Genomic DNA, 26838 nt, shown 5'->3' with positions numbered 1-26838 from the left:
TTTTTTTAATTACTAGAAAACAGCTGTTGGTAACCTTAAACGATCCTCAAACCAAACTCCATTCATTCAGAGGTTCTTACGCCAAACTTCGTTCAAAATGTTGGCGATTTAAAGTACTCTTGAAAATTGACGTTACTGCACTTGTCACAGAAGACAACTCGTTACTATAACTGGGTATGTTTGACATGAACCGCCAAACGTCCTTATTAAGATATATTGAAACTTTAAAGGACTTTAATTGGAATTGTATGAATAACATAAACACATTAACTGGCCTCAAATGTTGTTTTAAATGGCTCCTCCTGGTGCTGTATCATTATCTAATATAGCACATCCGAATAAACGAGTAAGTCAGTCAATGATAAGTAGTCTACGCAGCGCTTCTGCCTTAAAGCATCGACTGTTAAATTGCCTTATTTTTGAATGGAGTTCGGCGAGCTGCGTGCCCGTCAGTGAACCTGCCTGCTGTCGGCCTAAACAGTAATCGACCTCGCCTTTAACAGCTTGAACTGAAGCTACCGGGCTTATTCCCTTTAATTCATACTCGACCCTGCCGCTCGGCTTTCTGAAGTTATGTTTCCTCTGGAGTCAACACGGAGGCTGTAAGGCAAGTGTGACGGATAACTGGGGCGGTTAAACGGCAGAAACACCGGCTTTCCAGCTTGTTTGCTATGTTTTGTAAATGTATTGATTCTTCTTTTGCAGTTCAGGAGCTGTCTGGATGGTTAGCTTAGCGTCGTTAGCATGCCAACCTGCTTTAGAGTTGGCCTTGTATCGGGTAAATCTCAGGTTAGCTAACAGTAAAGGTAGCTTTGGTGTCATCGTTTATAGCCGTCATTTTATACTTGAATAGAAGTATTTATAGTAGTAATACATGATGTGTGTTTTCGGTTTATTTCCCCACTTAATTGTAGCATATGCTCGGCCAGGTAGCGTTTAGCTCTGTCAAATAACTCCCAATGCTAACAAGCTGTTTGGGTAAAGTTAAAGGTATATGTTAGCTTTTGCTAGCAAGCTAAGTTATTTACTAATTAAGATAATTGATGATACAGTTGGTATTGTACTCAGCTGTCACAGAAAGTGTTGGTTGTCTCATTTGGCTTATTGGCACCTTGGTTGTTGACATTCAGGTGTTTAGATGCAGGTTTTATGCCATAATTCTCCACATCTCCATGTTTTGACTGGAGCAGTGTGATAGTAGATTTTAGGGCAATGTTAAGTTACACATCAATATTTGCCCATAACATGTAGAGGGGGTTTTCTAGCCTCTAGTGTATTCACATAAGTCAGTATCACCTGTCACTGCACCCAGGTGGGGGAAACCAACTTTAAACCAGGCTGTCTGCAGGACCTTAAAATAAAATAAAAACCTGTAACAGGATGTCTGCAGAGTCTTAAAATGTCTTGCATTAAGAGTATGCATATTAGGCCTGGAACATCATCCTTTAAATAAATCTGTAAACCTACCAGTACTAATACTGTCTTTTTGCTTTATTCTTACATTTATAAATTATGTATTTTTTCAATGTATTAACCCTTAATTATTAATTATATAATTGTATTGTAAGGATCAGGCTGGCATTGTTCAGCATTTATCACCAAATCTCACAAAAGGCCAAAACCAACGATGTGTTAATCTGTTTCTCAATCATTTTCGATTTCCCTGAACTGTCTGTGGCTCTCAGCGTCAGTTTTTGAACAACGTTGGAGCTCTATGACACAGAGGAAAAAGATGTATAAGGCGTTAGATACATTTAGTTAAAAATTACCTTGAAAAGGTCTTAGTCTTAGTCTTAAAAAGCATTGAATATAAGTGTTTGATACTTATAGACTTGACACGTTGTCTCAAAAATTCAATCTCTACGAATGTCAGGCCTCTAAAGCCATTTAGTTATCTTGGACTTTAATTCACTTTCAACATAAACATTAAAATCTGATTTTATTTTTATGTTAGGGCAGGGCCTTGAAATATTATTGTTGGTTATTTCACAATAGACAATATGTATCTCAATATTTGTAAAATCTCCTTGAAAGTGCTTTATAAGTGCTCAGACTGGGCATTAAATAATAAATAAATAATCATCAGTAATGTGGATATGAGGACTAAGTAACTAAGTAATGAACATGTTCGTTATCTGCAGCTGTAGTTTAGCTTCACTTTGTCTCCTTGATTTGTTTGTTTGTTTTCAGTCTCAAGGTTTTATCGAGGTGTCATTACACTGGGCTGTTCTGTCGGCTCACACATGAACCAAATATCCCTCCTCTTAGCTCCGTTAAGTCGTGGGGTCTCTTTCTAAGAAGACTAAAAAATCACAAGGCTCTGGAGGAATGTAGCTTTAGGCCAGTTTTATGCCAGTCTATAATGAAGCTCTTGTTTTCCACTGTGTGTGTTTTCTGCTGAGAAAGCTCTGCGAGGGTTTGATTCCCTTTCCTGCTGCCTTCTGACCCAGAAAGGAAGCGGCAACCGCAGCTGCTGCCAGTGTAATAATGGTTGTTTAGCCTTGTGAGACGCTGTGGTGTGAAGCTGACACGTTAGAGAAGTATATTAACCTCTGTGGAGGCATCGTCAACCCCATTTCCTTTACGGTTGCCTCCACAGTTGTGTACTTCATAATCCTTTCTGAGAAGAGTAAGATTAAGAAACTTTGATGTTTGTTGTTTTTGTTATGCTCAAAGTGTGTGAACATGAGCTGGTGCCCCCAGCTGTGCAAACTGATGACGCTGGCTGCAGACGGGCTGTGTCATTTCTAAAATATTTGAGTTTTAATCTCACAAAATTGTTTTAAAGCTCCTCAGGGAAGTTTAGGAACAGATCTTAGATGACTTCTTTGATTTTTGGCAGAAATAACTTTTCTTTTTTATAGTAAATAAACACAAAATCGCAACTAGTGCATGTGCTGCAGAAGGTGGTTTTTGCAGATTTCCTGCCCTGGGTTTCGCTTGTCAGGCTACATAGAGTCCTGCCGTACTGTAAAAGTATTTGTTAGGGTGCAATTTAAGATTTCTTAATCTTCGTTTTGATATTTTCTTTATATTTGAGTAGAGAGTCAACAGGTAAGAAGGATCTTATATTATACCTACACAAACAAAAAGTCCAAAAGAGCACGTGTAGCAGAAATCCATCGAGTTACAATAAAGCTGATGTTCTTTTACTTCACATGAAATGTCGTGCGTCACAATGAACCAGTCTGCTAATGCCTGTGGACCTTCACATAACCTCTCTCTGGTAAATGCTGGCAACATTACTCCAAACATGCATACTTTAGGAGAGCCAAGAAGCTGTGGTGGCATCATTTGAAAACAAAAGTCAGTCTTGTTTTTTAAAACTTTTCCCATCCTATCTCTGTTTGTCCTCTAGTTACTGTAAACCCCGGAGCCTTCCTGAAACAAAACATGTGATAGTGATTCCCGGTCCCACAGCCTCTCCAGCACCCTGTCGTCCTTGAACTGTTTAAGTGCTGGTGTCATGAAGTATCTGACCATGTTTTTTTAATAAAACTCTCTCCCAGGCAGTGAGTTGGTAGATTTCCATTGTTTATCATTTAAATTTCTCCACTCCTCCACTGATGCTACAAAGTTTCCCTCACTTTCCCATTTATCTCAGCAAGTATTCTGCCAACTATTATTTCTACTAGAGGGCAAGGAATATCTAAACATTAAATATTATCCTAAAAAGACGTCTGAATCAAACATCGATCCCAGATGAGGTTGTAAGGGGCAGTTTTTATTAAAATACAACATTAACTGTGTCTCTATCCAGTCGAGGAAACCAAACATGAGAGTCAAAGTTTCTTTATGACGGAAATGATGTCACCACAACGTCTGTTTCTTGTGAAGGTTGTGATGAGATGTTCTGATGGACACAGTTTCTCATTTATTTCATTTATTCATCTGAAATTCATGAATCATAATGGATCTTTTCTGACTTTATTGATGTGACTTAATTATCGGCTGGTGCTGGTCTCTACCTTTCTGTGTGACGTATCAGTTCAGAGGTTTGGGATGTTTCGCCTCGAAATCTTCTGTTTTTGTCAGGGTTTAGGTTTAGAAATCACAGGTTCAGACATTGGTAAAGAATAGACCTTCAAATTGTGGCCAAGTCAGACTTGATTGCAGCTTCCTCTTTCACACAACTATCATCATCATCGCTATTCTTCTTTGACAGATGGAAGTGACTTGTGGTTGTTATCGCACCTGAAAATAGAGGAAGTGGAGCAGAATGAGCTAGAATATGAATCTGTTGTCTGTTGTTTTGATCAGCAGCGGTCTGACAGAACGAAAAACCGCCATCATCCTCTGTTAGTGTAACACAATAACCACTGTCACAGTCGGTGTCTCTGTGCTTTTGTGTTATCAGAGAGCACAAAACAAATTCTTTGTTCTCTGGTTTTATTTTTAGCTGGTTTTTTCCAGAGGTCCACACAAAATAACAACAATGAGGGCAGCAGTCATGTATTAATGATTTTTATGAGTTGAATTGGGTCATCTATAAAATCATCACAGTTTTACAGGGTGCATGGTAACGTCTCCAAATGTTTCATGTAACATGTAATGAGATAATAAGTTATAAGATTTGTTTTTGTTGTATGAAATAAATGTGGAAGTTAAATCTAAAGACATGAATATGACACTTGTAAACTTCTCCTCACTGCAGCAGTGCAGACACACTGTAGTTGGACTTTATTAAAGACATTGCTTTAATAAAGTAAAATAAATACAGAAAAATGTAGCACAGGAGTTTTATGGTTTGACATTCAGGGCAGGATGTTACAGGAAACGATGATGATGATGTTGTGGAGTTCACCCTCACCCAACACTTCCTGTTTTTTTATTTCACAGGTAGAGTAACAAACCTCCCTCATCAGCAGGCTCACCATCATCATGTACTCATCAGTCTGTTGATGCTGACACTGAGCAGAGGGAGGCAGCTGGAAGCTAGCTAGCTAGCATGCAGCACTGGCCCGGTGTTTCAAGGAGGCGGCGCTGCTGAGAGGCGAGTGGTCGGTGCTGAGAGAGTGTGTGTGTGCCCAACCGGCCATGGATGACTTCACCACCAGGACGTACGGCACCAGCGGCCTGGACAACAGACCTCTGTTCGGGGAGACCTCGGCACGGGTAGGACCCTGGAGGAAGTGTGCTTTGTAGTAGGGTTAAAAACATTTTATCTAATTTCATTTATTTATCTTTTAATTACTTTTTGTCAAAATGAGTCAACCTCCTCTGAACGTTTTTTATGGTAAAAAAGTGTCTGATACCTGTAGTCACAGGCACACTTTTGTTGCTGGGATTTTCCTTTTTGTCAACAAATCTCACATAAAAGCCAAAACCAAAAATGTGGTAGTACGACTCTCAACACTTTCTGACCCCCCTCAGTCAGTCTCAGTGTTTGGTCAACACTGGAGCTCTGTGACACAGAGGAATAAGATGCATCAGGCTGGATACACACTAGTTAGGAGCATACATTCATTGATGGTTCAGGTGTTTTTATGTGATTTGTGATAACTGATGATTTAAACTGTTTTTCTGGCAGGATCGAATCATCAACCTGGCAGTGGGGGGATTCACGTCTTTGGTTGTTTTAGTAAGTACAAATCTTCTGCTGCATCGCTGTTATATACTCTTTGCAGCGTGTGTCTCCCGGTGTGGATGCTCTCGTTTGCTTGTTGGAGATTTCAAAGTTGTGTCAGTAAAATGTCGTACTTCATCATTATGTCACAAAATTGTTCTTTCTTCAAGCAGTTTCCTCCATTTCATCTGAGGTTTGCAACCAAAGGCAATTTTATCTTTTGGGGTTCTAGTAATTTGTTTGAGAATTACATTTCATTCATATTTTCTCTCAGTATATATTCGCGTGACAGCTGAACCGAACCATATCTTTGAAAATGCAACCATGTAGAAGCCTGTACGTACTCTGAATGCTTTAACGATTACCATTAGTCGGGGTATGATGGGTTCCTTTCAAGCCTCAAATGGTCTTAATTGATCTGACGTTAAAGCTTTAGAGCAATTAAAATTTCACATGCTGATGTAATGAATCTTATATTAGCACAGTTAAATGCAAAAATTGTCAACGCTGCATGTTAGTAGCACATTCCTGTGTCGCATGCTTTAACACATTAAAGACCCGTTAAAGGGTCTTAAAAGACTCGACTGTGGCTCCATGAAATCTACACATGATCTGAACAGACTGTCACGTCTGGCCTTCTTCATGCTGAATATCACTTTGGCACGGGGGCGAGTGTAATGTGGAGACCTTCAGTCATTTGTAATAAGTCCAGAGGACGTCTGTGATCTTAATCCTGTGTGAATCTGCCATGGTGGTAGTTTGTAAAGTAAGAATTGCTGAGTGAGTTTAAAATGAGAGAGGGTTAAGAGCAACAAAAGGTTGTTATGCTTAAATACATCCACTGAGCATCTGTTACTTGATCTGCAAATGTGTTTTTTATGCTCGTAACACATGCAGGAAGTGAGCGAAACAACTCTAAACTATATTAATAATGTAGCTGCTGAAGAGTAAATGCTCTGCTTCTGAAAGCTGGTGTTTCACAGAGAACTGACATCATCATCGTATCCCGGAGAGACAAAGACAGTTAATGAGTCAGTAAAATCTGGCTGCTAACCAAAGAGGAAAAGGGAATTTGCAGTTAAAATAATGACTCAACTGTTTTTACTTCTTCTTCTCCAAAGTGAAAAGTGTTACTCGTGTTTTTTTTTCTTGGTTTCCATTTCCTGACAATCTGTCTGCTGCAGCTACTACCGTCTGCTGCCCTTCAAAGGAGCTCCTGTCAGACAAGCACCGTGTTAAACAAACGTGGTGATAACTCTACATGTGTCAACTGGCACCTGATACAGCGTTATGTCTGATTGAAGGTGGAAATTTTAGCATAAGTTCCAGGATGGCTCAAGTCCAAATCGACTGCCAGCGTCCCGCACACTTGAATGCAGTTAATCTCATCAAATTCTTCATTTTCAATAGTTCTGGTTATTTTGAAAATAGAGTTTTGTAAACGAAGATTATGAAGTGTTAATGTTTGTCCTCTTGTGTCTTCCAGGTGACTGTTATCAGTTCCTTTGTGTTCCCCTCGTTGCCTCCTCGACCGCTCAATGTCTTCTTTGCGGTGTGCATCCTGCTCGCCTGTGGATCCGCTTTAGTGCTGGTAAATAAATTCACGTATTTGTTGTACAACTGACCGATACTACACCTGTTTTTCATCAAAAATAGGTTATGGTCACTTAGAAAGCAGCACAAACACAGAACGTAAAATCTTTAAAAGGATGTTCTGTGAAACCAGCTCCACTTATTCCTGAAACAAGGACTGATATTCCCGTCTCTCCCCTTTAGATATTCTGGTACCGGCAGGGCGACCTGGAGCCTAAATTCAGGAATCTGATCTACTACATGCTGGTGTCCATCGTGCTGCTGTGTCTATGTGCCAACCTCTACTTCCACGAGGTCAAGTGAAGGCAGGGACGAGGAAGACGACGAAGAAGAAGGGACGACATGGCCTTGACAGACGGAAACACACGCTTGAAGGACTGCGTGGACGAACAGACGGACCAAGATGACAAAAAAAACTCATCACACACTAACTTGAATGAACCGCAGCGAACTGGAGACTCTCGGACCAAAACCAGTAAAACTTGATGGTTCCGGTGGGATAAAACTGTCAGACTGTTGGTGCACTGCACACACTTACTCACACACACACACACGCATGATGATGTCACAGAGTAGGAATCACGACGTACTGTTCGAGGCCATTAATCTGCCTGGAGACACACGGCTGGAGGAGGCAATCTGAGGTAAAACAAGTGTGTTTACATGCACATAAACGTCTTTGTTTACAGTCTCATCTTCACAACAACAACAAGCACTTATGACAGAATGCAGCTGGGTTTTAATAAGATGACGGTTAAAGGAAAAATCTCACCCTGTTGCTGTTAATCTTCTGTTTAATCTTGTATTGTTTTGATTTTGGTGTCTTTTTTCTTTGTCCTCAAGTATCCAATTAACTATATTTATATCTTTAAACTACATCCAGAAAAAGGGGACAAAATGTTGCTTAATTTCTGGGGGATACTGTTATTATAAACTTCTGAATCACGCTGCATGATGAAGACAGACGCTGTGTCACATTTTGTTTCTCAAGACCAATGTGACGACAATAAATCCCCAAATCTGCTGCCTGCTTGTTTAATGGTGCGTTCAGGAAATCGACCAATAGAGAAGCGACTACAGGCTGTGAAAAATTTCCCAATTCTGTACTACATACAAATACTGTAGAGTATGTAGTACTAAATGTCAAGTATCCTGTTTTTAGGGCTGCAACTAATGATTATTTTCATTGTCAGTTAATGCCTAATTTCGTGTATTATTACCTTATAAACGTTGGAAAAACATCACATCTCACAACGTTAAAGAAAGTGAGAATACATTCCTGGATCTGTCCCAAAAGTTAACGAGATCTATTCTAGGCCGAGACTTATCCTCCTTCCAAGTTTCGTAGAAATCTGTTCAGTAGTTTTCTGTGTAATCCTGCTGACAAACCAACAAGACGGTGAAAACGTTTCAACACATTTTCTTTGAAACAGTCGACTAATTCGTTAAATCAACTAATGGATGCAGTTCTACGACTAATTCTGATGAAAGCTTTTACTGAAGATAAGTATTTACACCAATTTCAGTCGTTTAAGTCGAGCATCTTGGTGATAAACCTGGAAATTATGAGACTTTCTGAACTTCCTGAATGCGCCATTAGATCTGGAGGCTGCAGTGACGTCATCTGACTCAGGGATGAGTTGCTCCCAAAACCACATCTACAGCTTTGAACTCTTTGATCCAGACTGACTCACTTCATAACTGACGATCTGTTTAGATTTCTGAAAACACTTTATTCTGTTATCAAACTGAATGTGTAGCTGCTGGACATGAAAATATTTGCTTTTTTTGTTGTTTTTAACTGCTCAGAATTAAACGGGGTGGATTTTTCCTTTAACCGGGACCAAAGTTGTGAGCATGTAAACACACGGAGCGAAGCAGGAGGTGTTGACGGAGCCTCCTCCTCCCTTCAGTACTGTAGACTGTACTTTAAACTAGCTAACACAGCAATAGCACAAGCAGCTTCAGGGCGAATATATGCAACAGTTTGTTTTTCTTTGCTTCTTTCCTGCTCTCAGCTGATCTGGTTATCAGGTCGGGTTTAATGAATTTTCCAAATCAAGTCTTGTTAAGAGGATTTTTTTTTTTTTTTTTTTTAAATGCTGAATTTTGACTCACTGCCAATTCTTACACTCAGTATGGGTTGATTTACACTTTTATGAAAGCACACACTCTCAGGCCAGCTGTAGCACCAATGAGAATGAACGGGAACAATCCACGTGGCTTTTACACTGAAGCTGCACAGCGCAACAGATCTTTACGTTTCTACGCCGCGTTGATGTCTGCCATCTAAATTTTGCACTAATTATTCTGCCATTTACAAATCGGAGCGTCTGTAGCATGAAGGAGCTTTGAGTTTGATTTCTCTGTTTTTACATCAAGAATGAGTTGAAATCATTTGATATTTTAGGCTGCAGCTGAGGATTATTTTCATTATCGATTAATTGTTTAATCTTTTGTCCAACAAACAATCCAAAACCCAAAGACTCTTCATTAACTGTCATAAATGACAAAGAAAGGCAGCAAATCCTCACATTTAAGAGGCTGGAACCAGCAAATGTTTGACATTATTGCAATTTTAAATGACGGAAATAATCAATCAGCTAATTTATAACTACTATTTCATATTCATGTTATTAAAACAGGTTTGTTATGGATGTTTCAAGTCAGAAAAAACACTCATAGGTGCTTTAGAGATCCTCAACATGCACGTAAAGAAAAAAAAACAGAAGCTGGACTGTTTCCAGATGCACCAAAGTTGGAAGAATCTCTTTGACGAAATGACTTTTTAAACTGGAATCGAGTGACCGTTGATCCAAAGGTTATTTTCTTGATTAATTGTTTGGTTGAGAAATGTTAGGAAGTAGTAAAAATGCTCTTCACAGTTCGTCAAAGCTTAATCTGATGTCTTTAAATTACGCACGATAAAGTCGAGATAACTCGAGTCTTTGATATTCATGCCACTGCCAAATAAGTCCACACATGGCTGATTACGCCTCGACCCTCCAGATAAACCTCCCTGTATTCTGCAGTATACCACAGTTTTTAAATGCACTCTCACCTGAAGCTGAATTTTTCATCACAAGAGAGTTGATGGCAGAGAAACCTAACTGCCACAAGAGGGAGACACAACTCTCTTACTCCAGCTTTAAAATCAAATATCAGCATCGGCCTGAAATGAACGTTTCTACCGATAAGATGAAGCTTTAATTTTGCTCATGTTGGGAACCATTGACGAGTAGTTTTCTTATTTTGTGTACATTTGAAAAGCATCTACCGGTGGGTCGACACAGTTAAAGTGGGCAGAATAATAATATTTCATCACAAGAGAGGAGTTTTCTGCAATTATGTGGAAAAAAAGATGTGCAAATATCGGCATGAGTATCAGCCAAAATATCAAAAGATCCGATATTGTGCATCCTTGTTTCAGATTGTTTTTTGTTGTCCACCCAAAGTCCCAAAGAGATTAATTTTACTGTCAGAGAAGGCAAAGAAACCAGACGATCTTAGAAAAACAAGACTATTCAACTGCAGCACACGTGTCAGGTTTGGTCACAGGTAGTAAAAGAAACTCAAGCTGTTGAAGAGAAAACTCACTCAAGTTAGATCTTAAAAGGAAGATGCTGCCATTTTACAAAGCCAACAATAAACCATCCGGCTCTGAGTGACGAAACCTCAAACTCGACTTGGCTGCAGACGTCTAAAGTTGCCTCGCGTAGCTTCACTTCTCTCGTAGCGTTTGTCTTCTTGTTTTGCAGCTGTAGCTTTGTTTACATGCGTTCTGCAGTAAAGCTTTGTGCAACAGATGATAACTGACAGTGACAAAGAGCTCAGTGCTAAAAGAAACTGAGGGGCCAACGAGCCCCGCCTTCCACCGGAGGATCGACCTTGCCACGACTTTAGGATTGTCAAAGCCATGTGTTTCTTTTTTTTGTATTTATTTCATTCATTTTATGGAATAAATAATTATGTACCCTGACTGAATCTTTGTTTCTTCCCCCCATGCTTTTAAAAAAATATTATTAATGGAGAATGAAGGATCATCAGTGGTGTTTAAAGTATCATTTGTTTCCTCTCACTGTCAGTACTTGAACAGCCACCAGATGGCGACAAAGCCAAAGATACTGAGCATGTTGAGAAAATGATCCTGAATCTTTTGAACACAACTTGCTCTCATATTCTTGAAGTTTATATTTGTATGAATTTATTAAAATACTTCCTAATAAGACAGAATTTAAGGGCTCCAGACCAACTTTATACACTGGTGTGCCAACTTTTTCATTTAGATAAACTAGCACATCAATCCAAACTATGCCCCCTGATCCTTCAGGTGCAAGATGAAGGAAGAAAACTCTCCAGTATGTGTTTGATTTTTTACAAAAGGCTCGCTTTAACACCGACCAGTGTTTTAGTTTATTTATTTGGCATTTTAAAGATATATTCAAACTGCATTCTTCAAAATATTTGCATAAAACTCCAACATTCTGCTTTTATAAAAATCAAAAGCATCTAAAGTGTAACTTCATAAACGTTTAAATCTCTTTAAAAAAAAACAAACAGTAAAATTCAGTTAGCTGCAAAACCCTGTTAGATTACAGCTGATCACAGGCGAACTCGACACACTTTACATAAACTGAACTGTAGTTATCCAACAGTGAAGAGCTGACGAAAGGAAAAACTGTTAATGATCTTTAAAAAAAAAAAAAAAGGTCCTCCAGAGGGCAGCAGAGTCATTAAAGTCTCTTTTTCCTGTCGATCAACTTGTTCTGTAATTCTTTATGGTGGGTAACAAACTAAAAACATACATTTGTTTGATTTACTTTGGTGTAAAAAAGACCTCAAAAAAGAAAAAAAAGGCGTCGTTGCACAGGCTCCATACTCTCACAGGTCGACGTGGCCATCCTGCATGGATCCGAACTAAAGGACGGCTGTTATGATTATTAAACTGATAGAAACTCTAAAAGCAGAGGCTGTGAGAGCGACGACACGTACGTTAAAGACGGACAGGTTTGTGTGTTTTTGTGGCTGTTCAGACAAAGTCCCTGGACCTCTTGATGGCGCAGCAGAGCATCATGCTGAAGATCATCCCGAAGATCTGTGGGGAGGAGTAAATTTCAGCCCATAGTCATGATGGTTTGATTTGAATCCTGTTTGCTGATCTGATTATCAAATCTAGCTCTTAGTAAATACAGCAAACCTGGACCAGAGACTGAATCATCATATTTAAAATGGATTATGGATGTAACGTGAGATAAAATAGGTTTTAAAAAGGTACTCTAAGTGTCAATTTGTGTGTAGTTTTTCATATCGGCTCTTCTGTCAGTTCTCACCATGATGACGCCGATACCGATGCCGACCCCGCCGATGATGTGCAGTTTGTTGTTGAACATCTCGTCGATTGCAGCCGGACAGCTCTGATAGAAGAGATGAAGAGAAACAGGAATGTATCAACAATAACTGGAAGGAACTGAAATTCCTTTATCATGATAAACTGGTTCGACAGGATGTCTTGATGTGACTTTACGCCCTGTATAAGTGAGTCAGAAACCCCGTCTGTTACCGTGGTGATGAGGGCCTCCAGTCCCTCCTTCTTGGGGCAGATATCTTTGGCAGCGTCGATCACCGTCCCTGTGGGGCCGCAGCAGTTCAGCTGTGAAGAGGAGCGAGAACATCAAGACTTTTAGTTACTTCAGGATAAAATACAGACGTCAGACAAATCATCAGTAACCTCACATCAACAGATATGATGCTCCAATTCAAGACAATTTAAATAACAGCAGCAAAAGTGGATATTAAATAGGTAAGAAACGGGCGCTCAGGTGTGTGAGGTGTGTGTTCTGACCCCAAAGTGGATGAGACGCAGGGTCTCCTTCAGCGCTTCCTGTTTGGTGGTTTTGTAGTTGTCGTAGGTCTGCTTGTAGAACTCCGTCACCTCTTCCACCACCTGAAGACACGACAACAATTTAAAACTCCACGCCTGAGCAAAACCAAAGTGTGTGTCAGTGTGTGTCAGTGTGTGTGTGTGTGTTGTGTACCCGGTCCTTGTTGGAGAGACCCCAGATCCCAGCAGCCACTTCCACAGCGAAGATGAGGAGCAGGAAGAGGAAGAACTAAAGAAGAAAACAAGAGTCAGTTCAGCGTGTTGGTGATCCTCACACAGAATAAACACGGCGTACGTTTGAGCTTTTTCTGAGGTCGTAGTTTGTAGTGTAACAAAAAAAAATGCAAGAGATGTTGGGGGCGTATCGTACGTGTTTATATTGTATGAAAGTTTATCAGCACAGTTTATCAACACAGCCATTTATAATGTTCAGACAGGTCAGGACAGCACAGCAATGGGCTGATAACAATTTAGTCTCTTGGGGAAACCAGCGTTTCAGGGCTTTTAGTGTAGCCAACGGATATCCGGGTAAAGACTTGCCCTACCGTGCACCAGCCATGTTTACGGATCCCTACACAAAGATAACTACAGACAATGACAACGGGGAACAGTAGCAATACAGCGAGCTAAAGATCAGCTTGTGATCACTGTTCCTCTTTGTCTTTTTGTGATGTTTGTTCTTCAGATTTTCCCTTCATTGGGTTCTCAAAGTGTGTCTGAAGCTGGAATTGTGCTTCTGCCAAGCGACACATAAATGTCTTGGTACACAGATGATCCAACAGCTGAACAAAAAGAAAACTCACCAGTCCCAGCATGCACGGCGACTCTTTGATGGCTCCACAGCAACCGAGGAAGCCCACGATCATCATCAGAGCCCCCGCCGCAATCAGGATGTACACACCTACAGGACAGTCGGACACATTAATCCAATTGATCAAGTCAACATGGTCATTGACTCCAACTCAGAATCTTACCAGGTTTATTTATCTAATTTCTCGTTGTTGGCAGATCATCATCTTTTCTCAAGTCAAAATATCTCATTACATTTATTAGACGACGAAATCACCTAGAAACTAGCATTTCAGTGAGAGAAATGCGACATTTTCTCAATTAATCAATGTTATTTGGTTTACAACATATCAGAAAAATGCTGAAAAATATTGATAACCATTTCCCAAAGCCCAAGATGACGTCCTCAAAATGTCTCACTTTGTCCACAACTCAAAAGATATTCAGTTTACTGTCATAGGAGGAAAGAAACCAGAAAATAATCACATGTAAGAAGCTGGAATCAGAGAATTTATTAAAATGTTGTCTTCAAAAATAACTCAATGATTAATTAAACTATCAAGTAATATAGTGGTTGACAACTCATGTCGTTGCAGCTCTGTGAACAACATCCCCTCACACACAGTTCTGGATTATTTGCCTCCAGTTCTTCATCTGGTTCTTGTTTATTTGCATCAAATATTTGTTTAGTTCAGGGTACTGATGTCACTCTACTCCTGTAAATAAACACAATCCAGTCAGATACTAAACAATAGTCCAGTTGTTGTGTTTCTGTAATTCCCTTCTGGATGTGGTTATGAATCATATTTAAGCAAAAACAAATGAGACACATGATTTCAGAGCCACTAAAAGTCAGCCAGCCTCTTTAATCCCGTCTGATGTGGCTTCATAATGAATGTAGGAAAACAATAACCGCAGCACTGATGTCACGAGTACAGTATCCACGCAGATCATCCTCCTCCAGCGCTTCGCTCTCCCAGCCTGTTATTAACATGTTTGTCATTTCGAAGACAATCCTCTGACTGCCCACTCCACTTATCAGTTTGATGGAAGAGAAACACAAAGACAGAAGGGAGGCAGCGAGTCCGTCTTTCTGTGAGTTCCTCAGAGAACACAAAAGTGGAGAAACAAAGACGTTTCTGTCAAACGGTGAAGAATGACAGCTATGTGTGGACGGCTCTGGCAGGCCGGGGGAGCCGCCTCGCTGTGGACTAACTTTGGCCTCAGCTGCCCTCGGTACGCCCTGGAGCCTGATGCTCTACATCGAGTTGTTCCTGTTGTTGCACTAATGCCCCTCATAATGAAGCAACAGGTCACCTCTGGCAAATACGTGAAATAACAATGCTTTCATGCTATTTTTCAGCCACTAGATGTTTTGTGGACGCAGGTATCGAAGCCCAAAAGTTTGCACACTGCCACCGTGATAAATAAATGCCTCCAGTTTGTTCCTTACTTGTCAAAAACTAATCTGAAGCAGAGAAGTTTGAATTGTAGTACAACATTGTTTTTATGGATCATCCAGTGAGTCTAAAGGTTTCAGACACTTACATTTCAATTAAATTTCAAGATAATTTATCCAAATGTACATGAACGAAACACCAAAACATTAAACTTCACTGGGATTTTAATAATTACGTCGAGGATCTTTTTCTAAATTATGAAACTACACTGATTAAGGAGCAGCCTTCACACAGAGCAACAACTCCACCACACAACATCGATGCTGCTAATGGTTTCACATGCACTTAACACTAAACTGTGCTCACAACACTCCTGGAGTAAGCTACATGGAGCTTTAATGATCCCTCAGGAGGACTTCAGGACTTCCTGTCAGTGTTCATTTTAAAGTGGCACTTTAAGAACATTATTATCTTTTCTGTGGAGATTTCCAGAATAATATGCCGCCATTTAGATGACCGATCAATCCTTTCAGTCAGACATTCCCTCGTTGCGGCTTCTCACATTAGACAATCTGTTGCTTTTCTTGTTCAGCTGTAAAGACAGCAGTGTAATGCCAAAGAGCTCACCAGTGAAGAAGACTGTAGGCGAGTCCTCTCCTTCAAACAGTCCTGCTGTCCTGGTGTCAAAACGCAGCCAAAGACCCACAGCCAGCACTGCCGTACCGGCCAGCTACACGAGGAGGGAAAAAAACAATTATGCACTTCACCATTTATTAGTTAATGTCAGTTAAAATGTTGTGTTAATGTTGACTCTTGGAAGATTATCCAAATGAGCTAAAAGACATCCGAATCAAATTAACATTTAAATCTTATCCATTATCCAATACTGTTACCATGGAGTTAAAGAGGATATGTCATGATACTTAATTCTTTAACGTCAGTGGTCTGAGCATATTTCACACATAATCCCTTATATATGGCTTTGAGCAAAATGCTAATGCTAGTTCACAATGACAATGCTGACATGTTGATGTTTAGCAGGTATATTATCTATTAGAAATCCATACTACATTCTGTTCTGAGAGGCTCTTTCACAATGTAAACGGGACAAAATTAAGCTTACTTAAAGTTAATATGCAGACTAAAACGATTAACCCTGATTTTTGATGAATACTATTCTCCCACAATGCACTGCACAAAAGAAATGAAACAGCTGGACGTTGAAAGACCTCCAGGAAAACATCAGAAAAGGAAAACAAAACAATAAATGTTGAATGGGTAATTTATTCTGCCTGTGGTAGCATTCAGGTCATAATTTTAATCACCTTTTCACTGAGCATATATTGCATAATTTCCTGTTACTATAAAAAAAGTTAAGTATCTTGATTTCTTGTGTACTGGAGTAGAAGTGAGCGCTGTTGAAACATGAAGCTAAACTTGCTGCTCAACACTCCACCCAGAAATATTTGAAGAAACAGCTCTTCTAGTTTTAAAAAAGAAAATTCATTATTATTATTCACTCATTATTCTGTGATTTCCTACATCTGCCAGGATCACCCAGGACTTCAAAACTTGAGGTTAAATAATTTTCACTTGATGAATGTATGGATCTTTCCCCAGAACATTTTGCAATGCAAAGTCATTGTGTTTGTGTATTTTCCTCTCCGTTGGTGTTCACCACAGTAATAACCCACTACAATGACTCAACATCTCCTCAGCAACCACTCAACACAAGTTACACCAAGTCTTTGTTGCCACCCAAATAACTTCCATAATGTCCCACGTCGTATTTGTTGACGTCGGTGTTGTTGTGCAACAGGAGATGAGAGAGGCAAGTCAAGCATCCACACTAACAGGCAGCATCATGCCCCGACATGTCCTCAGGATCCTTCCCGCTGCAGTCTGCTGACCATGAATCAGTGGACACACACCAACTCAACAATGTGCACCCACCTCTGCATAACTGGGGGAATATTTGGGATGCTTGTCTGGGACAAACACGCGACTGAATTTGTGTTGCCGGACTACTTTTGCAGAACATCCCAATCGTGATGTCTGCACTACTTCAGAGAAGAGGAGGAAGAAGAAGTGCGAGTTCAGTTTTTTCCCCGTGTACAACTAAACACCCCTTTAGAGACATGACACGTTATCTAGCAGTCATCAGTGTTCTGCTTTACAGTGTCATACAATAAGCATGTTTAAACCATAATGATGCTGTAATATGTAACAAATCAGGGAGATAAACTTACAGGAATCTTTCTTGAATTCCCTTTTGTATATCAGGTGTTACATGTCCACAGTTACAGTACAACATGTAACTTCAATATCAAAAGATGAACACATAGTAAGGTGTTTGAGAATTCATATTGTACATTACTCTATGACAACTACAATAAAAGCCAAATATATCCAGCCTTATCCATTGCCTTTTTCCAACAGGTATTGGGTAGTACTCGGAGTCCAGGCAATAAAATCTGTATCCAGAGAGAACACAAAGGTGCATTTTGGCAAGAAACATCCAATCACAAGGAGCTGTGCTGCTGACAGAGATTAACCAACAATATGAAGATTAAAATAATTTATTTTCAGATTCTGAGCTCATTTTTGGAGCAACAATGGTGCTCCAATTTTGTTCCCAAATGCAACAACAGTGTTTTAAATTCACTATTATCACTTCTTCTCCGAAGCAATGGCAGCAAAGGTTTATGGGGATTGTAGTATCTAGAGCTGTCCATCACGCCAAACTTAATACAAAACATGATCTCTCAGATTTCATTTGGAATAATCAAAACTGGTGGCCAGAACCAGAAGACACCTATCCCTTTAGAGTTGCATGTTTTTAAGTGAAGTAAAAATGTAAACTAATAATATAGAATAAAGGAAAAACAAACGCCCTCTGCAACTTCTGACTCAACTTCTCTTTGATGAAATATCGAGAAAGTAAAAAGTTAAGAACTCAAGGGCGCCATTCAACAAAACCTTTGTCCAATTTAATACCCTAAAGAAAGGTTATTTACCGCCACACCTAACAATCTGTCAGAGCGACGCATTTTGCTTTTAACTATAATTAAAACCAGTCACTGTTCAAGCAGAGTTACATAGTCACCTCATCGTCAGTGAAAACCTACAACAGCAGCCTCAAGCTCAGACTGTGGCTGAACCTCAGCAGATCATGTTTGTCAAAGTTGATTTATTGTGAGCTTTACGATGAATGTAAAGGTAAATTTACTGTACACACAACTGACAGTATGCCTTTGTGTTGTATATGTACATTCAAGAGGGTTTGAGACATAGCCTGGCTTTACTGTTGTGTGTTTATTTTGTAATATTGTCCTCCCGAGTTTCCTGCGTTTGCTTCTTTGACAAAGCACATTGTAAACTCTTGTTTGAAAAGGTGCTATATAAATATAAATACAGTTTATAATTCACTTTGAGATCAAGTGTAAAGCCAACAGTAACTGATAGACTTTAAATTAGGCAATTTCACACTAAACTTTTAAAAACTTTGTTCAGTTGCAACACCTGTTCTTATCTGATATTTTTCTAGACACAACAAGTCATAAGAGGTATTACATCTAATTTAACGAATATTCAAAAATCAGGAACCATGCCTAGTCTCTATCTATGCCGTCCAATACAGAGGTTTGTGCAGCAGAGGCGTCTGTGATGTTTGTCAGAGGATTCACACCTCTGACCAAAATGTAAACAGCTTTCTTACGTGTTGTCAGCAGCAATTCTCAGGAGATTGCAGCCTAAGATCACACTTGTACTGGCGTGTGAACCCAGCAATAGTTACTTTACGGCACAATACTGAATGGTTTTGTCAGTGTCATCAATGTAAAGGCTGCAAAAACAAACATAAGTCCTCATCCTTCTCAGTTGTTCCACCAAGACAACAGGGAGAAGATGGCATAACTCCAACACCATGCTCAAAGTAAGCTGCATTCAAATTTATTTACAGCCTGAAGAGCTCTTAATGTATTCACAAATGCTCATTTCCCAATGTGAACGTCTAAATCAAATATGTCCTGGATGTTTGTCTGAGCATAAAGATCCTCAAGTCTGATAGTCTGCAGCGACGACGATGAAGCCATGGAAACCAATTTAATAAAGCAGTTGATATAATATTGTTTCCATTACGTCTTCTCCAAATTAAAAGATACAAATAAAGAGGGGAAACAGGAAACTGCAGTGTCCTGAATGATAAATGGATATTGGTGTTAATGTGCAGTAAACGCACTCAGGGGAGTTGTGGTGTTTGTGCAACGGGCCATCTTAAGTATCCTGGAAGAAAACAGCCCTTTTCCCTCGAGGTTCACATTAGCCCTCATTACCCACAAAGACACTCTGCACCACCATTAGCAGCACAAACAAAGAAATGAATTATTTTTGAGAGGCTTGGCAGCTTTTACAGGCTGCAACACTGTGTTGACACCGTGTGAGACTGCGTAGGTAAAGGAAATACTTCTACGACAGTAAGAAATGTGGAAATGTATTCTTAACATCTAGAGACAGGAACACTGTCAAAATGGAGCCCAGTTTGTTTACAGTAACAAGCCTCAGTCCGCTGAGCGCCTGTTTACCAGCAGCTCGGTCATTACACTTTGGAGTAAAAAAAACAAATCTAATCTGATGTTATTTTTCAGGGAGGCTGGGCTTCGCTCTGCTTGTTCATTTGTACTGCTGTCATCTCATTTGTCCACCCTGAGCCGGTCCCTGCCACCATTACACGCTTAAACTGCAGACTTAAACCAAAACAGTCATTAAGCCTGGACCAACAGTGTGTGTGTGTGTGTTCCTCGAACACTGTAAACAGGTAATCACAGTAATAACACAGCAGGCGGTGTGAATATTTATGAGTAAATGCTGTGGGAAACAAACGGCTACCTAACTTTCAGTCGTTTCATACAAAACTTCACCCAGACTTGAGGCTCAGACTTTGAATAGAACTGGAGTGAGAAAACTGCCAAGTGGCTCCAGTTATTCCAGTGTGATTGGGTATTTAGGCCGCTAAAGGTGTGTCTTTGACTCATGCGACAAGCCACGTGGGCCGCTTTGATTTATTTGACTTATGACTCTGCTGCACGATGTTATCCTCTCCTTAGTACAAACCTGCATTAACATTATGTAAATAAAGTAAAACCAACAATACAGATACAATATGGCGGCCAGCTACTAGCTAGCACTGCCTAATTTACAGTTTGATCAGAGTTTAGTGAGACAGAAGTTTACCATTGTTCATTTGCTTGGACTACCAACACTGCAGTGATACAAAGCTGGCTGGAAATCAGTTCCCTTTTTAACTCCATTAGAAACAGCATCCCAACAAACAGTATCATCTTTGAAACTGATACGCATGTAGTGTGATCTGCCGGTGTTCTAATATGTAGAATACCATAAAAATAAGGTGAACTGTTTAGCTTTGACAGCCAATATTTATCAAGAAATAAGCTGTGTGGTAGATTGTATGGATGTTTAATTTACCATTGAAACGTAATGGTTCAGACGAACATGTCTTCTACTCAAAAGCATGAGACCAGATGAGAATTTAGTGAAAAGTCGTCAAAAGATGTCAAATTTACAATGACAGAGAAAAGCAGCAAATGTGACTTTAATTAATCATCTAATGTATTCAGCTCCAAGAAAGACCCACCACATATTAATTTTGCTAATCGACTTGCATCATAGTTATTTTAATTTGCCTTAATTAAAAATTGCTATGAAAGTAACTAATATTTCCAAATCAAATCTGTTGGTCAACAACAGCTGAAGCAACACAATTGAAATAGATCATAGAAAAATGTGTTGCAGCTTCAGACGAACTCCAGCAGGAAAACCTTATGTTTTAAGTTCGTGCCAGGCATTTTTGTCAGACCACATGTCAGTTTTTCCAGCAACACATTTTCCTGAAGGCACAATGTGACTACAGGCACGTCAGCAGACAACAGGTGAATCAACTTTTCCAATTGTCCTCTAGCTTTCACACAGAGGAGGGAACCTTGGTCAACAATTGACTCATTAAGTCATCATTTTTTAACACTTTTGTAACCCTGAGAGATCAACTCGAGTAGTTTTGGGCTTCACTGATCTGTTCTTTTACCAGAAGTTAAGCAGCAATCCAGTGTCTCACACAACACAAACTCCACAAACTAAAAGTTTAAAGCTCATTCTCACTTAACTCTTCTCGTTTCTAATCAGTGAAACCTGTTTTAAACTACAAAGAACCAATCAAATCCCTCAAACCGCAGCTCTGTCTAACCCAGAGTCTCATGTATCAACCGCAACTAACATTGTGTAAGTGACACTACATACCCAGAAGAGAAAGTTGAACACAAACACCAGGTATTTGATGCACTGCAGTGCGCCCATGGCTCCAATTCAAGATTTAGTTGTTTATAGAGAGAAGAAAAATCCAAATGTTCTCTGTTCAAGAGTCCGACCGTCTTTGTCAGCGTGGGAGGAAGAAAAGAGGTGTAGCTGGAGGATTTTTCTGTGAGCCACACCCTTGCAGGGCTCACCTGGGTGTACTTAGGAAGTCAGTGGGAGGGACTGGGTGGGGGAGGAAGTGTGGGAGTGAGAGAAGACTACTATCTGTTCCAGTGGACTTTAAACAGGCAACCATGAGGTGTAAATCAGAGCAGGTGAATGCAATTAAAGAGCATTCACCTGCTCTGATTTACAGAGCAGGTAAACTTCCTATTTCTGTTCGGATTTAAGTGGGTATGTTGGCTTAACACTTATAATTCCCTAAAAACAATAATATCAGTAAATTGATGTGTCATGATATACCTTCTTGTAAAAACATGCGGTAGCCATGTGATAAAAAATGACATAACTGGAATCTAAAGTCCCCTTTCACTTAAAAATGTGTTTTGCTTTGTTGTTAAGAGATAAAATACTTTGTTTATCACATTTCCCAGTTTATCACAGCTTCATTCTTCATTTTGTTTCGTTATCTCGAGTAGGGCTGCGGCTGCTGATTATTGTCATTGATTCATCTGTTGATTGATTAAGTGTTTAGTGTGAACAATGCTCATCACAATCCTCCAGGGTCCAATGTACGACTTCAAATAACTTATTCTGTCTGTTCAAAACTGATATGCTGATCATTTACAGTTATATAAAACAGAGAAAAGCAGAAAATCCTCACACTTTTAGGGGAGAAAACAGTGAATAATCACATTTTTTCTGTGATAAATGACATTAACAATTACTCGGTTATCTAATTTTATAACAAAGTGTCTGAGAGTCTGGCATACTGAGAGACAGTATAAATAAACAACAGATGACACAGACCTGGAGAAAGATTGAGAAGATAAAGGTTTTTCTGAATGAGTGAAGGGAAGCGAAGGCCTCACAGGTGTACTCGCACACACAAACCTCCTGCGACTGGAGCTCAGTGTTGTTTGCTGAGGTAACTCGAGCTGCCCTCCTCTCCCAGTAGACCCAGTGAAACCAACAACACCAGCTTTGTTTCCGAGCTGCTAAAGCCTCCCCCATCTCTCACTCTCCTTCTTTGCTTCCTCCCTTCTTTCCCTCTCTCCTGCCAGGAGTAACAAACTGATTTGTTTGTCAAGCGTGCACAAATCCCAACTGTATATTTGTTTAAAACATTCTTTAAAATAGCAGACAAAGAGGAGAGTGATAAGAGGTTGTTGGAGAGCGAAGAAGAAACAAAAGGGGTACAACAAAACAAGACGAGGAGGATGAGGTCAAACACAAGAGGCTTTAAGAGATGAGGAGCTAGATAGTGTTAAACAACATGAGAAGGAAGGAAGAAGAGCAAAGGAGATTGCACAACCTATCTGTTCATGACAGACTGGCCTCAATCATGCCCTCTGCTGGACTTTATCAGAATCAAAGTCCAAAAAAGGTTCAGAAAAAGCCTCTACAGAAGCATGTTTTCCATTTAGTAGACTAGAATGGCTGTCAGTAGAGTGCATACCTCCACCAAGGCCCAACGGGCCCCTTTAAGTAAATCAAACCACCAGCCCCCTAAATACACCAGCATTGTTGGATCCATGTTATGTTATTCGCTGAGAAATTAAAGAAAATACTGAAAAATGGAAATCGCAATGTTAAAGAAAGTGCGATAAGAAATTCCTGAAACTGTCCCTTTATCCGGATCCACGGCAAAACTTAATGGGGTCTATTTTGGGCCGAGACCCATCCTCCATCTATGTTGCGAGGACATCAGTTCAGCAGCTTTTGTGTAATCCTGCTGACAGACCAACCAACAAACAGACACAGGTGAAAACATAATCTCCTTGGTGGAGGTAAAAAAATAGTTTTCACTCCAGACACAAGACAAACTTTATCACAGGATTATTTGAATTCAGATTAGTAACCTTTAGACAGGGTTGATTGATGTCACTCAAATGTAAAAAAACAAAAAAACAAAAAAAACTGCTACCAATCAAACCTTAGCTGTCTATTTCCTGTTGACCGCCTTCATGATAATATCACATGTGGTTTTCACCAGTACTAACTTAACACGACTTATGAAACAGCTTAGAGCGAACATGAAACAAAAAAATACAGCTGAGAACACAGACAGGAACACTGGATAGAAACTAAACTTCAAACCACAAAGATTTGCTGTGAAGCTACAAAACTACTGAGAGCTGAACACACAGAGACCTAATTAAAGCATCTTTCTCTCTGGTTTCCTGCACAGACAGGGTGGTTTAGCATGGTTTGACTCAGAGCAGAGAGAAGTGCCAGCAGAAAAACCCCAAGAAATCGAAATGGAAAAACTTATAAACAGTAAACTTAAGCAGTGATTAGGCAGTATGTACATAGTAATGATCAAACAGTAAGGGAGAACAGTGTTCAGACGTAATGCAATTAGAGATTTTTTCACAAATGCACAAAAATGTTAACGTGAAAATTAGAGACCATCTTGTGACGACATCAAACCAGGCAAAGGCCATCAACATGTCCCCCCTCTGACCCATGACCTCTCAGTAGTCATTACGGCATTGTTACATCAGTACTCATGGATTGGACCACACCCATCTTCAAACTCGGCCACCATTTGGATCTCAACCACACACCTGTAAAGTGTCATGACTGTGTCTTGCACAGCTGTGATGCTATCCTGCTGACAAAACACCTGGCAAAGTATTTCTAGCTGCTTCTGTGGTGCTGTTGCCGCTCCGTATATCTTCAGGACCACTATTTTGCTGGTAATAAAACAACGTCACATTGGCTTTTTTCAGACGTGGATTAGAATTTTCCCAATTTCTCATGATGAGAATGTTGTTTACATGTTGAAATTGAATTCAACATGTAAACAAACGCCACAGGTGTGACCGCACACATGCAGCAAAAAGGTCAATACATCAGTTTTAAAACATGCCCCCAATATCCAAACATCACTTAAATATCACAGGTGGAAAGTAACTTACTGCATTTACTCAAGTACTGTCCTTTAATACAGGTTTTTGTACTTTACTCGAGTATTTTCCTCTTACAAGACTTTCTAATCTACTTTTACTCCACCACATCTCTGAGGACAATATTGTACTTTTTACTTCACTACATTTATTTGACAATATTAGTTACTAGTTACTTTGCAGATTCAGATTATTAATAAAAGCATGAATCTAAAAATAAACTTGTTATTAAGTAGCTTATATAATTTAGTTTAAAGGAGCTCAACCTTTAACAGCTGCAACAATAAAGCGACGAACACTTTAATGCATAATATAATGTATATTATTCTGAAATATGAACTTTAGGCTTTATTTTGGTAGTCTTCTTTATGCTAACGTTACATATGTACTTTTACCCAAGTAACGTTTGAATGCAGGACTTGTACTAGTAATCGAGTATTACTACTTTTACTGAAATAAAATATTTGATTACTTCCATCAACACTGAATATTATCATAAAGATTCAGCTAATAGCAAACTCCACTTACTTTAAAACGACATGAACTAGCTAGCTAACCCTTCTTGTGGCTCTTGTAGCTTAAATATTGTGACTTTAACGGTATTTATGTGTTTATTTTGAATTTAGTAAACTCACCCAGAAGACGAAATTGAAGATGAACAGGGCGTACTTGACGCACAGCTCCCAGCTGCTTAAAGCCGTCATCCCTGCGCTGTGTTTCAACGCTGTTAGCTCGTCGGCTAATTGATCTGCGGACTATCTGAATTATCCGCCGCCGTTTGTCAGTTTTTAGCTGATCGAACCTGTCGCGCTCGGCTCGGCTCGGCTCGCCTCGTGCACTTCCGTCAACCGGCGCTCAACAGACGCCGCTCTGTTTGTCCGCGCGCCCGACCCGTTGGGGAGGAAACAGAGACGATCAACTGCTCGACGCCCACAGAAGAGACAGAAATACTGAGATTTATGTCTTTCTTTCTGTCTTTCTGGCTCCTCTTTGTGTCTTTAGTCCTTCTTAGGGCCGAGAACACATCCTGTGATCAAGAGAAATGTCTGGATTGTGCGTTACTGTGAACGAAAGAGAAGCAGAAGAAGAAAAGAGGAAGGAAATAAACGATAAATAACATCCTGATATCAGAATTGAAAATATCTGTAGGCCATCAGAGCTGTTAAACATGACACCACAAAGTAAGTAGTGGGCCTACATGTTGTCAGCTGAGTTTAAAGTAATAAAAAGTCCCACAAAGTGGAAAAAAAAATCCAATATTTGTCCAATATCCAATTAAAGATAATTAATAATAAACTTAAAGGGTCAGAATTTTTATATTTACAGTATTAGTTAGGTGATAATACAATTGTGTTTTCCCATAACTGAATAGACAAGCTGTTTCCAGAGGACAATAAGGTCCCAGAACACTTGTTGAAGCTAGAAAGGTGGCAGGGTCCGCCACATGTAAACAAAGTAAAACAGTATGAAACTGTGTTGTCCTTTAACGTCAGTTTGTTTATTTAATTTATTCAGTCATGAAAACAAAGAGGGTTTGTTTATTTAGATTGTTTAAGCATAAAGAAACAATAATAATAATAATAATAATAATAATAATAATACAGGTAAAACATGATCAAAATGAAATGGTATAAATGAAAACCTTTTTTATAAACATGTAGGTCAGGATAATTTTTTTTGTGACTTATGGTTTAATTTATTCAAAGACACCTGCTGTATATATCTTGTAAATCCCATGTTGGATGATGAGTTCAAATGTTAAGCATTATACAGAAATATATATATAAAAAAAAATCATGCACACAGAAAATAGTTATTTTATTTTGAAGAAAGCCAAAATGAGATGTGAAATAAGGTGGTAAACACACCTCACCATTCGTATAACTCTTCCTAAAAGAAAAACAAGGATGAGTTCATTGACTTTAAAGAAAAAAACAGCAATAACTGGGAAATAATTACAATACGGGAAAGAAAACTGGTAAGTTTAGGTTGAATATTGGGTCAGTAAAGATATTTTTGGTTCAGATTTTTCTCCAGTCTGACAAGAAGTTGATTATGGAAAACAAAAATTCATGAATTTGGCAGCAAGAGCATGGTCACATTTTCAGAGTCTGAACTTTAAACCTCATTAGCAGCCTTCACAATGCCACAAAGGTCAACACCAACTATAACCAGTGTGTGTGTGTGTGTGTGTGTGTGTGTGTGTGTGTG

The 26838-nt window shown here is 39.4% G+C and overlaps 2 protein-coding genes across 3 annotated transcripts; one reads left to right on the top strand and one right to left on the bottom strand.

The window, feature by feature from the left end:
• Positions 1-416: 416 nt before the first annotated feature.
• tmem243b (transmembrane protein 243, mitochondrial b) lies at positions 417-11138 on the top strand. Its single transcript, XM_084346265.1, has 5 exons — positions 417-607; positions 4840-5115; positions 5531-5581; positions 7053-7157; positions 7343-11138. Exons 2-5 carry the CDS (start codon positions 5038-5040, stop codon positions 7460-7462), a joined length of 354 nt encoding a protein of 117 aa, XP_084202391.1. The 5' UTR covers positions 417-607; positions 4840-5037; the 3' UTR covers positions 7463-11138.
• A 422-nt stretch (positions 11139-11560) lies between these two features.
• LOC311252753 (CD9 antigen-like) lies at positions 11561-25480 on the bottom strand. Of its 2 annotated transcripts, none has more exons than XM_084346263.1 (8): positions 25263-25480; positions 15857-15959; positions 13844-13941; positions 13195-13269; positions 13002-13103; positions 12720-12809; positions 12490-12573; positions 11561-12254 (listed from the first exon to the last, which is right to left on the bottom strand). In XM_084346263.1, the coding sequence occupies exons 1-8, from the start codon at positions 25329-25331 to the stop codon at positions 12189-12191; spliced, it is 687 nt and encodes a 228-aa protein (XP_084202389.1). In that variant the 5' UTR covers positions 25332-25480; the 3' UTR covers positions 11561-12188. The 2 variants fall into 2 exon arrangements, with proteins under 2 accessions (XP_084202389.1, XP_084202390.1); XM_084346264.1 differs by lacking the exon at positions 25263-25480 and adding an exon at positions 21542-21692.
• Positions 25481-26838: the final 1358 nt, after the last annotated feature.

The sequence above is a fragment of the Pagrus pagrus genome, assembly GCF_965226575.1.
Source record: "Pagrus pagrus genome assembly, chromosome: 23".
NCBI classification, from domain to species: domain Eukaryota; kingdom Metazoa; phylum Chordata; class Actinopteri; order Spariformes; family Sparidae; genus Pagrus; species Pagrus pagrus.
Note: the sequence above shows the minus strand (reverse complement) of the source record. Positions and strands in the feature narration are given on the sequence as shown.

Excerpts from the sequence above, each read along its gene's own strand:
- tmem243b (XM_084346265.1), top strand. The coding sequence starts at position 5,038 with ATGGATGACTTCACCACCAGGACGTACGGCACCAGCGGCCTGGACAAC. Across the intron at positions 5,582-7,052 it reads TCACGTCTTTGGTTGTTTTA|GTGACTGTTATCAGTTCCTT; the intron begins GTAAGTACAAAT and ends TGTGTCTTCCAG. Across the intron at positions 7,158-7,342 it reads GTGGATCCGCTTTAGTGCTG|ATATTCTGGTACCGGCAGGG; the intron begins GTAAATAAATTC and ends TCTCCCCTTTAG.
- LOC311252753 (XM_084346263.1), bottom strand. The coding sequence starts at position 25,331 with ATGACGGCTTTAAGCAGCTGGGAGCTGTGCGTCAAGTACGCCCTGTTC. Across the intron at positions 12,810-13,001 it reads TGCGTCTCATCCACTTTGGG|CTGAACTGCTGCGGCCCCAC; the intron begins GTCAGAACACAC and ends TCCTCTTCACAG. Across the intron at positions 12,574-12,719 it reads TGGAGGCCCTCATCACCACG|AGCTGTCCGGCTGCAATCGA; the intron begins GTAACAGACGGG and ends CTCTTCTATCAG.